The sequence below is a fragment of the Miniopterus natalensis genome, chromosome 1, assembly GCF_054644295.1.
Source record: "Miniopterus natalensis isolate mMinNat1 chromosome 1, mMinNat1.hap1, whole genome shotgun sequence".
NCBI lineage: Eukaryota > Metazoa > Chordata > Mammalia > Chiroptera > Miniopteridae > Miniopterus > Miniopterus natalensis.
The window spans coordinates 126,354,075-126,366,248 of NC_142081.1; the positions used below are offsets into that span (position 1 = coordinate 126,354,075).

The 12,174-nt window shown below is 43.6% G+C and overlaps 1 protein-coding gene across 9 annotated transcripts in view; it reads right to left on the bottom strand.

Moving 5' to 3' along the window:
- CELF2 (CUGBP Elav-like family member 2) overlaps positions 1–12,174 on the bottom strand; it is a 497,548-nt gene that overhangs the window by 11,590 nt on the left and 473,784 nt on the right. For 5 of the 9 annotated variants that reach the window (XM_087825724.1, XM_087825717.1, XM_087825739.1 and 2 more), the window contains 2 exons: positions 8,397–8,516; positions 1,328–1,525 (listed from right to left, as the gene is read on the bottom strand). In XM_087825724.1, the coding sequence (XP_087681850.1) occupies positions 1,328–1,525; positions 8,397–8,516 (318 nt within the window). Of the gene's footprint in view, positions 1–1,327; positions 1,526–8,384; positions 8,517–12,174 lie in introns of all 9 variants that reach the window. The other 4 variants (XM_087825730.1, XM_087825749.1, XM_087825745.1 and 1 more) reach the window with 2 other exon arrangements.

The window sequence follows — 12,174 nt, forward strand, 5'->3', positions numbered from 1 at the left end:
TGCTGAAAGGCGCTGCTGGCTAATGGAGAGGTGACTACAACCCAAGTGGGGAAAGTGGCTTTTACGGTCTCTCCTGAGGAAGTCATTATCTTACAGGACCCTCCTGCTGCCCTTACTTGTCCCACTGTAGTCAGTCTCCAGACAAAGGGGCCTCAAAATGGACTTTTTTGGTGGAACTGTATTTATGACATAGCATCTCCACACGCCTTCGGAAACAGTTGTCTGAACAGTTGTGCGTGTTTTTAAAAATCTACAGCAGTCACAACTACGAGTAAAGGAAAAGTTGAAATAATGAAAAGTAACTTAGATTTCACCTATCTTTTAAACAATCTCTTATTTATAAACAGGAGAAACCTTTTCTTTTTTTACCCGTGACTATCTTTAAAGCTGTGTCCCCTTTAAAATTCACAACTTTGTAAAGTAAAACTATCCTATTTCTTTATAGAATTTCTTTAAAGTCAAGTGTTTAAACAAAAACAGTTTGGAATTATGGGGTGAGGGTAAAGGAGAAGGGAAAGAAATTAAAACTTCAACAGCACTTCCCCATTTTAGCCTCTTATCTCACATTCTTAACACGTCAAAAAGAGAATAAATACAATATTGACGACTCTGCTTTAAAGACAACTTCAATTAAGGAAGAAGAAACCAAAAGGAAGAAAGAAAAAGAGACAAGTTCTTCTTATTTCTGCCAGCTCATTAACTATTTTATAATTAGCTTTAATTTATCTCGAACTTTAACTTCCTGATGTTCATTTTGCTTTACTGGCAGAGAACAAGGCAATCAATCACTTACTTGCTTCCCCAGAAGACCCCCAATTAAAGACCGAGTCAGTCCTAACGGTGGACTCATCATTAACCTGGAAACTGCCACCTAGTTAGAGGCAAGCTCCGCAGTCACAGCATGTGCCTACTGAGAAGCCTGGGGCTGGCTGGACAGTGCTTGAGGACTCGATTGCCTCATCCTGCCCACTGAGGAGGAGTTTCGTGTAAGGGGAGAAATAACGCTGATTTGGGAGGGGGTTCCTGGCAGTTTTTTGATGGCAACGACTACTAAGCAATTGCATATAAACACACAGTAGGTGAGAGATCCATGTTAAGAGGTAGATGAACAATTAAATCAAAAAATAAAAACAATGTAAGACTGAACAGGAAAGAAGAAACAAATTCCTTAGGCTGGTAAGGTCTCTTGAAAGAAAAAACATGAAGAGTAGAAATAAAACGGTTGCTTTCTCTGAGTCTAGGGTCTTTGAAAATACGCTGCGAAGGCGAATGCTGCCCGTGGGGCTGGCCGCGCCAGGCCGTGCCCGGGGCCGAGGGTGGCACGTACCTTCCTTCTGGCTGCCTGCCGCGCTCTGCTGCTGCAGCAAGCTCTGGCTGTACAGAGTGGGCAGTGCCGCCGCTGCGTACTGCTGAATCCCTGAGTAGGCCTGGGTGAGGGCGTCCATGGTGCCCGCTGTGCCATTCGTCAAGCCCGTGGCGCCAAGTCCTCCATTCAGAGCCGCCATACCTGAGAGCATTTGAGCAACTTTACAAAAAACCCAACAATAGAGAAGAGAAACAGCACTTTTCATTAGTGCTTTCCAAAGGAAGTTAGAGAATCATTTGACAAGTACAACAGCAAGTGCATGCAGCTAGCACACCAACAAAACCAACATGAAATTAAAATGAAACTATGAAGCTGTAACTCACAGTAATGGCAAAAATACAAACAACAGGAAACGAAAAAGCCCCCTGAGCAACGCTAACCCTCGTTCCCTAGGCTGGTGATCAACATTCAGTGAGGTGCTGTGGTGAGACAGTACATCTTAATTTCATGCAGGGTGCTACTGGCAAGTACTGGGGTTATCTTTTTGAAATAAAAGCCTTCTGCTTCTTAGCACTTAGACGCAAGAAAAAATATTACTGGCAGAGGCCTATGACATCTGTACACTTAAATCCATTTACTGGGCTCTGTGAGGCCCCAAGAGGTTGAGGAGCAAAGGATAAAATAAAACTTTTCTCCTGTGAGCTGTCTGACGAGGAAATGGCAGAGAATGAGCTTGATGCTCAATAAACCAGTGACTAGGCCGCTCTATTAAGTGGCTTTCCTAAATAGGAGTGTTGCCAGGACTGGGAGTGTAGGAATAGCCCTGGCTGATGAAGAATTAAGGCACAGGAAAGAGTGTGGACCCTTCCACTACCTGTAGAGGCTGAAGTTGCATGTTCAGTATGAAAGGCAAGACGTGGAATGGGGCCGTTTGTTTTCAGCAGCACACAGTCAGCTACTTAGACATACACACACGGGTACTAGCCCGTGTAACTGGAGTTTCCGTCAATGAAAGAGCTGCGTGTCACGTTTTTCAGTCAACTGAAGTGGCACTGTGTAGGCTGGGTCTTGGCTAATCACTGATATGAACTGGATGTTGGCCAGCACACTTTTCTGATTTTTAATCCTTATATCCTGGCTGGTTTTCTGCTCTATTATGGTTGCTGACTATGTCACATTTTCCCTGACTGCTGAGTCAAAACAAGCAAGACTTTATAGAGTGTTAACTTTCATACGAACTCAGGAAGTGGAAGAGGTGATATCATAATTGCCTCTAGTTCCTTTTATGATTAAAAAAATTTTTTTAAAAGGTCCGTTTCTGGAAAGAACTTACTGAAAACATTAAGGAAAACCTTAAAGGGATTAGGGTTATTGATCAGGGCTATTAAACAGCAAAGATGACCGACTGTGAAGAAAGTTGGTAAGAAGTCCAATGAGAACAGAACAACTGAGGTCAGGTGCTTAGAGATTTTGTAGAAAAATAGAGGCCAGCATCACCTCAGTGCTCACAGCAGGGTTTTTCGTCGCCACTCTTGGGAAGCAGAGGTGGGGAATGTTCTTACTCCATACGTGCTGGTTATTTTGACAATTTCATCTCTTCGATGAAAAGAACTACATGCAAGATATGAGTCAGACCACTGCGTAACAGCAGAGGAATCTCATAGTGTCTCTGGTCTGGTATTTTTTCCTGGGGGCTTGAGGAGACAGAATGGGGCCCTGGGTGATGTTACCAAGTATAGACAGAGGACGGGTGGGTGGAGTGGCATGGAGAGGCTGAAGGACACGAGAATGGAACAAGCCTACTGAAAAAGGAAATTGAGCAGATCTAGAATGTAAACAAAGCTGAAAAGGTGCTGGCCAGCAGAGGTCCTGCCGACTCTGCTTTAAATTTCTTGTTACGAAGGAATCTCTTCTATTTTTTTGGTCAGGCCAAGTCAGTGCTGTTAAAGAGCTTGGAAATAGTTTCTCCTGCTCATTAAACAGTCCCTCAGACAACAACTCATCACATTTACCTCACTGGCTCTCTCCTTTTCCATCCCTGTTATTCTTATGGCTGCCAAAGGGCTGAGGAGTAATTTCTCTCTTCTTCTTTGGTCTTATTTCACAACCTCCTCTCCCAGTATTTGTGTGAATGCAAAGAAACATCAGTGTTGCTTTTCTGAGAGAGGTGAGAGGAGGCTGTAAAATACCTCAGGAAGAGCAGCACACAGCTGGTAAGTGCTGCTGGTTTCATTTTTGTCAGGCTGCTAATAGATGCTAGGGATACAGATGGTCATGTCATGGGCTCACCCTCTGGAAAGTCAGGCTCCTGCGTGGGAAGAAATTCTAGGAGTGAGCAGTGACTTGCCGCTCGTTCCACTTACGCCTCAAGGCGTAAGGTTCTAGGTGTGTGTCGCGGCCTACAGAGCTCCGTGGAACACAGTGACCTGGCAAATAGGGGCTGAAGACAGAAGCTCCACTACAAAGAATGTCTCTGAATTCCTCTGGCATCGGTGGGATGGTTGAAGGCACTACATCTCCATGGTGTCCTGTTTGTTAAATGCCTCAGAGCTCTCAGGCCTCCCATGTGAGACCATGTAGAGTGCCTTCCTGTGATTTGTAGCCTCTGCGACCTGGATTCTCCAGAGGGCTAGAGAAGGTGGGATTTAATTGCCACAGTCACTGGTGCCCCCGACTCCCTTCCCCGCTGGGACATGCCCTTTCTGCTGTCCAGGTAGATGAATTATCTTCTAGCTCTTTCCCATTTTTTGCTATTTTTTCCTTTTGAAACACAGCAGCAGCATGAACTTCATGCTCCTGAAACACTGGATGGATGTTTGAGGACCATAGTCTTTGTGTGGCCTGCAGCTCCAGCCAGTGACATTTCTGCCACCTCCTTCCACTCTGCCTGCCTATACTCCACAGTGCTTGGCTAGATTTTAGGACTATACTTCAGGGCCAATCTGCTTTCTGAAGGGTTCTGCTTGCTTCAGCTGATTCCATGCGTGTGGAAGATAGTCATGGCTGGCCTTGCCTGCCCAAGGTGGGGAGGAGATGGCAGAGGAGGCACCACGTAAAAGGTGTGGGTGCCAAAGAGAGGACTAGTCAGGGCCTTTCCAGCCCACGGCTTTCCTCCATGGTATAACTATCCTTTTGAGTAAAAAACAGGGGTAACAATTCTGACAAGTACAAGTGCATTGAAAATATTTATAACTGAAACTACCCTGGAAATTCTGGTGTATTTGCCAAAGCCGAGGCAGAACAGGTAACTGATTATCTGGCAGAATTTGAAGGGCCATCAAAGGGGGATTTCAACCTCTGAGAGCTGTTCTTGTGAATTACCTAATGTTATTCTGTATTAAATAATCATATCAAAGTTAACACTTGTCAGTTCAGTTGCTGGTATCTGATTACATCTAAAAACTTAAACAATAGAAACAGGTTAAGTTGAATAAAATGCCTTTCCCCTTAAAAGAATAGGGCTTTTCTTTGAAAAGGCCAAATGGATTGGTGATTTCATCCCATTTAGTCTAGGTTCCCATGAAAGGCATTTATTTGGATACGGAAGGCTGGGACAAAATGACAGGGGTGGCAGACCGCGACAAGGGAAGGCAGTGTGCACAGTGACTACTAAGTACTTTAAATTTAATTGCTCTCCAAAGGTTCTCACCTGATGGAGGCCCAAGGAACTGTGAGATTACTGAGTAAATCTGTGGAAAAGACACAGAAGGACCCACCAGTAAAGGAGTGGCTGCTATGAGGGTGGTACTGAAATGGAGAATCAGAGGCAGAGCACCATAAGCAAACTACGATTATTTTCAAGCCACTCCGCTAAGTTTTATACTAAACAAAAATAGAGCAAAAATGAGGGATATCTTAACATACACAGATCTGAAATCTATTTACTGAGATAAATTTCCCTGGTGTAGATGAAGCATATCCTTCTAAGCTGCAAGCTGGTAACGAGAACTTAACTATGAAGTGTCTAAAACCAGGAGAGATAAGTATGAACATGCACAATCAGTGGCACTCATAAGTGTGCCTGTGTTAATATGGTCACAAGTGTGTATGAGGTTGTATGTGCTTATGTATGTATGTATATTCTAAAGATACAGATTAAAATAGTCATTTCCAAATGCAAATAAAGGGTGGCAAGCCACAATAATATGCCCAAAGCATCTTCTCTTTTCTCTCCTTTACAAAAAATATTTCCACAAACACTATTCACCAGGTATTTGGCTGGTTATATTCAGACCATCATAATTTTAAGTACTATATATAGGTAAGCCACTTGGAAGAATTAATGCCATTTAAAAAAGGAAAAATACATTTAAACACACAAAATCAGATACCCTTGGGTGGACATATCTGCAAAAAATGTTTTATCTTAGTTCAGATACGAATATACAAAACACGGCTGAAGAACCCTCAAATAACCCATAAATGAGGGCCCTGTTAGTGAGTCCCCCACACTCCTCACTTCTGATCTGGACAGTTTCTGCTTTTAGCTTTACTGTTCAATTTTTTTTTCTTTTGCCTTCCCATTAATGAATGTGTAAAGGAAGGAAAAGGATGTTAAACTCAGTTCAATGTAGCTACTTGTCTACTCACCAAACTTCAGGGGGGAGGGAAGAGGGTCAACTTTATACTGAGGTGAGACTGGGAATTAACCAGATCCCATCCACCTACTTCCGCGGCTCCTCGGTTCATGGAAAAGAGTTGGCTCTGTTGAGGAAACCAGACAGCTCTCCTCATGGCAGTTACGTAATGGTTCCCGGGTTGAGGGGCTGGGAGACGGCAGCGACAGGGAAGCTGAGGCCAACTCTTTCAGAAGCTGCCTCTGTCCAGGTAACTTTCTCGACTACCTGTTTTGAGAATTATTTGGTAGGACAGGTGGCATCATCCTGTCTGTTGAGGGAGAATGGTCTGAAAGAGGACACTCTATATCAGAAGGCTTTCTCCTTGTATTTGAGACTCGCAGCAAATATTACCCCCCAGCCATTGTTGGGATTGTTCAATAGCCCTGCACTAGTAATATTCACCAAATCAGAAAGAACGTATTTTTGTTTTAGCATGATTTTTGGTTTAATTAAACCTTCTCCTGGTTCATCCTCTCTGGTAGGGGGTGTTTGAAGCTAGAAACATTCTTAATTTCCCATGGACTATACAAACTTATATTAACCCAATGGCAAAGAATTTAAAAAACAGAACAACTTAAGCCTGTTGTCCTTGCCAGAGCAAAATTTGTGTAACACAGATCCCACACAAGACCTAGTCATGGTTTCCCTGCCATCTAACAAAGTCCCTTGCTAGCCCCCGATAATGATGGGAAATCCCAGCGAAGTACCACACAACAGGACGGAGAGGCAGACGCACGAACAAGAGGACGACACACAGCAGTCATGAGCACGTGCTGAGGAGGACAGCCACTCCCACTGGCCTGTTACTTTGCAGACCAAGGACAGGCAGGCGATCAAATCAAAGTCCTTGTTTTAGGGGAACTAGGTCCTGGGGCAAGAGAAGCAGCATGAAGGGCTGTGTGCAAACACACACACCTGCAACCGAGGGCAAGGACAAGTGGGCTGGAGCGTCTGCAGAACAAGGTCAGAAACAGGAGTCAAGGCAATGAGGGCTCCTGAATTGGGGAGCTGGAGGCAGCTTTACTGGAATAAAACATTTGTGCTGTCGCATGGTTACCACTTCATATCTTATTTGCTAATCAAGAGCCATCATATCTGGAAGGAAAAATGTTTTTCTTTTCTTCTTTTTTTGGCCTATGATCAGATAAAACAGTCTCAGTTTAAGTTTTTGTTTGTTTTTCCCAGAGCATCTGATATTTCCTACCTCTAAGTAAATGATTTACTTTCTTATCAGGATTCTAAAAGTTAGCCTTCATTTGGATGAGTCCTAGGTTCCTTTTTTTTTTTTTACTAAATAAATTGTAAAGTATTCTCTTTGCATTTTTAAAGTATAGAATCACTGGGATTTTGCTTTGTTTTTGTTTTGCCTTTTTAACAAAATTGTACTGCCTGATAACCCTTTAAAAATAGTTCATGTATTGAATCATGGCTTAAAACAGGGCAACTTGCCAAGAACCCCTTTCTTAATGCTTAAAATGGGGGGTGTTGGGTTGCTTGGGCTGCATGGTAGGTAACTGGATCCCCAGATTAGAATCTCTTTGGGCTATCACGGACCTGCTGGACTTGGCTGCTGTTGGGCACCCAGGGGAACCAAACTGAGGGAAAGAAAAATGAGGTGCCCCCTCTGTGGGGCCGGTGCAGGAGCCAGCACCAAGCATGAGCCTGCAATGTACTACTCTGCTGGCTGGGTACTGCTCCCCCATAGATCTAAAGTGCTGGAGTGGGTCAGCTGTGGAGCACAGACCCGAGTGCGTCGGTGAGTCCCTGTGCTTCACAACTAAGTGGTTCTGTAAGCAGTCGGCCCCAGCTGCCAAGGGCCTCTGGAGCTGCACTGCTTAGAGACCCAGGCCTGCGGGGGCCTAATGAAGATGCCACACCACGTTCCCTTTAGCAGTGGCTCCTCTCTGCTCGGCTGGACTCCCTTCTTCCGAGGCCTTGCTTCCCCCTCATAACTGTCAGGAACCTTTGGGTTTTAGAGCTGGAGGGCACCTTTAAGATCATCTGATCCAGAACTTTCAATTGTCCAGTGGGAAAAGGAAGCTCAGAGCGGGGCAGTGATTTGCCTAAGATCCTGCAAGTAATTACTAGCAGATTCGGAGCGGGGCCCATGTGTCCTGATTTCTGGTCCATCAATTTTTCTATTATTAGCACACTGCCTCTCAGAAGAACAGAATAAATCCCAAACCCAACCAAACCCCTCAAAACCTGCAAATGCCTGCCAACCCCAGAAATGTGTGGATGAATATGCACATACTGCATATTAGAAAAGACAGGGTGGTGAGTGGTTGGGTGTTTTTGAGGCAAAATGAACCTAGACAGCGTCTGCCTATCAAAGCATGTGCTCCTCCATCCCTAGTATTAGTTCTCCCTGTTATGTATCCTTTTTAGGTCATTTCTGGCTGACCGTTTTCTGTGGAGAATTTGGGGGAAGGCTGTCCACCAGAGCAGCAAATACTCACTGTTTATGGTACCTGCAAGTGCATTAATATTATTCAGTCCAACTGTGGCTCCCGCCAGTCCTTGCAGAGTCCCGAGAGAGGTCAAAGAGTTCATGGCCGCACCAGCAGTGGAGTTGGGGGTTGAAGCAGCCACTGAAAAGCAAAGAGGAGGATGGGGCAGGGGGGAGAGAAAGCACAAGATGAGTGAAAGCCAACTGGCCTGGCAAGGGCTCTGTCCTCACCACGGCGGGGGAGCCAGGGAGTCGTGCTTATGTGTTGGGTGGGAAGGGCCTATGGGACTGTACTTGCGGCACTTCTGACCGTTAGATTTGGTGATTAGTAACAGTGATCACAGCTCTGCTTTGCCAGTACACTGCCCTCATTGCTGGGAGGGGGAAATTCGAGACGAGGTGGCAGATTTGGTGATTAGTAACAGTGATCACAGCTCTGCTTTGCCAGTACACTGCCCTCATTGCTGGGAGGGGGAAATTCGAGACGAGGTGGCCCATCCTGGGTCGCCTCATCTCTCATTCACCCCAACTCTCATTCACCCCGCTTTAGCTCCATGTGTCCTGATTTCTAGTCCATCAGTTTTTAGAGACCTGTCCTCTCAACCGCCTCCTCCAGGTTAACAAATTAAGAGTGGGGGAGTACGATGGCAGTGCTTGGTTTTCTTATTGTTCCTGCTTCAGTGTTGGCATTTTCGCAAAGAGGTTTTGAGAAAAAAAAAAATCATACATCTTCCTGAGTTTGACAGAAGACTCCAGGACCCTGGTGGCAGTGATAATAGACAGGGTAGAGAACAGGAGATGAAACCACTTTGGTCCAAACTCTTCTTCCCCTGTTCTCCCCTCCACAACTCTTTTTATTTTTATTTATGTATTTATTGATTTTAGAGAGAGACAGAGAGAGAGGAAGGGGCAGAGGGAGGGGGAGGGAGGGGGGAGAAGGGGAGGGAGAGAAACATCGATTTGTTGTTCCACTTATTCATGCATTCATTGGTCGATTCTTGTATGTCCCCTGACTGGGGATAGAACCTACAACCTTGTCATATCGGGATGATGCTCTAACCAAATGAGCTACCTGGCCAGCCCCGCCGACACCTCTTTTTAAATGACAGCTTTACTGGGATATAATTCACATACCATAAAATTTACCGCTTGAAAGTATGCAGTTCAGTGGTTTTTAGTATATTTACAGAGCTGTACAACCAGCACCACTATCTAATTGTAGAACATTTTTATTACCCTCCAAAGAAACCCATACCCTTCTGATACTGGCAACCACTGGTCTACTTTCTCTATGGATTTGCTTATTCTGGACAATTCCTATAAATGGAAACTCAAAATATGTAATCTTTTGTGACTATCTTTTCACTTATCAAAATGTTTTCAAGGTTCATCCATGTTGTAGCCTGTGTCAATGCTTTCTCCCTCTTTATTGCTAGATAACAGTCCATTGTACTGGAGACAATACATTTCGCTTATCCTTTCACCGCCCTGGACATTTTGGTGGTTTCCACTTTTGGGCTATTATGAATAATGTTGCTATGAGCACTGTGTACAACTTTTTGTGTAGACATGTTTTCAGTTCTCTCGAGTATACACATAGGTCTGGAATTGCTGGGTCATATGATAAATAATCTGTTTAACATTTTGCAGAAATGCCAAACTTTTCCAAAGTAGTTTTATTCCCTACCCTTTTTACAGCTATTATAAAACAGCTATTATAAATGTGTTTAAAAAAACAAACAAAAAACTAAAGGAAACTGTGCTTAAAGTATGAAAGAAAGGGCCTTGGCCATTGTGGCTCAGTGGTCAGAGTGTTGGTCTGCGCACCGAAGGGTCTTGGGTTTGAATCCCGGTCAAGGACATGTACCCGGGTTGCAGGTTCACTCCCCACCCTGGTTGGGCGTGTGCGGGAGGCAGCTAGTCAGTGTGTCTCTCTCACATCGATGTTTTTCTCCCCCCTCCCCCGCCCCCTTTCACTGTCTCTGAAATGGAACCTCAGGAGAGGATTAACAACAATAAAAACAACAACAAAAAGAATTAAACAAAGGCATGATGATAATGTTTCATCAAATAATAGAGATAGAAATTACAAAAATGAACAAAATGGAAATTCTGGAATTGATAAATGCTTCTGTAAATAACATTTCAACTATCTTTCATTTGTTTAACTTGACAATCTGCTTTTTCACACAGATCATCTTTATCCTGGTGATGGAGGCAAAGGCTAAACTCAACTCTGACCACGGCTAAAAGACGACCTTGGTCTGTTTCTAGCTGTGAAATCGCTGTGAGGGTGAGGCTTCCTTTCCGTCTGGCATGGCCAGGAACTTCACCCCTTGCCCTGGAGTGTTCCTGCCCGGGGGGGGGGGTACCCCTGCTCTGCCTTCCGAGACCCACAGCACTGCTTGCAATGTACCTTACTTGGGATTCCTTTGGGATGAGGCCAGATCAAATGTCTAAAAGCTGAATTCCCCACCTTGTCACATTTCTGTCCTTGTACGACACTGGCATCTGACACCTCATTATGTGTGTATCTTTTCTTTGTCTTTTTAAAAGAAAATTACAGACTCAAACCAATGTTTTCTAGTCCTTTTGTATTATAAAACTTTTTGAATACAGACAAAAGTACAAACAAGAGCAGTACAAACTCCCATAAACTCATATTCAGATTCTAGAATATTTGAGAACCAACTCACCCCAAAATCTAAGAGTATTAAAAACAAACTTAAGACCTTATTGCCATTTCACTTCTACATACTTTTTTTGTAAGCAACTCTTAAAACGGTGGACATTTTCTTTTACAACTCTAAACCATCATTAAACCTAACAAAATTAGCAATAATACCCTGGCTTCATTATGTGATGATGTCTTGTTTAGGATTTTTTCACCTATGTGCATGAATAAGATAGGCCTTTATTTTTCCTTCTTGTACTACCAAGCTTTTGCTAACTTCATAAAATGACTGGGAGAATATCCTTATTTTTCCACTCTCTGGAATAGACAGTATAAGATTGAACACTTATAATTTAAATATTTGGTAGAATTTGCCAGTAAAAATGATCTGGACTTGATATTTCATGATGGGATGGTTTTAAAATATTGATTACATTTCTCTAATAAAGAGGATTGTTCAACTTTTAATTTTCCTCTTGAATCAGTTTTGTTAAGTTACAACTTTCTAGGAATTTGTGTATTTTAAGATTTCAAATTTATATTGGTATAAAAGCCTAAGGTGCTGTTGAAAATAATAGAAATCTTGGTGGTGAGTAATTAAGAGGAGACTCATACTCCACACCAGCGGAATGACAGGCCAGCTGGGAGTTTAACAGAGAGAACCAGAGAAGGAGACAGGTAAGAAAAGTCCTCCTGGGGTGAGAGCAGGCTTCAAGGAGTGACCTTGCAGAGTTTCCCTAGGCAGGGGCCTGGCTTGAACTGAATCAGGCTGTAAGGGCATTTTATGCTCCAGGGTCAAAACAATAGATCAAACAACTAGAAAGTAGTGGAGGCTAACAGCTGGATGTGATAACAGTAGACACAGACCCACCAGACGTTTAACAGGGAGATCAGGCAGGGAGCCATTTGGGAGAGTTATTCCATTTAAAAAAGGAAATACAAGTGTCACAGCCCAGACTGTGTCCCCTAAGGAGTGACAGCAGAAGCATTCAGTAGTAGAATAGGTTTAGTTGCACTAGTCTAGCTAAGTCACTAAGCAAATAAGCAAAGAAGTAGTTGGGTTTGGGGGTAGGGGAAATAGAGTGAGGAGGATCAGTGTCCAGAATTGCTATGATACATCACCTAA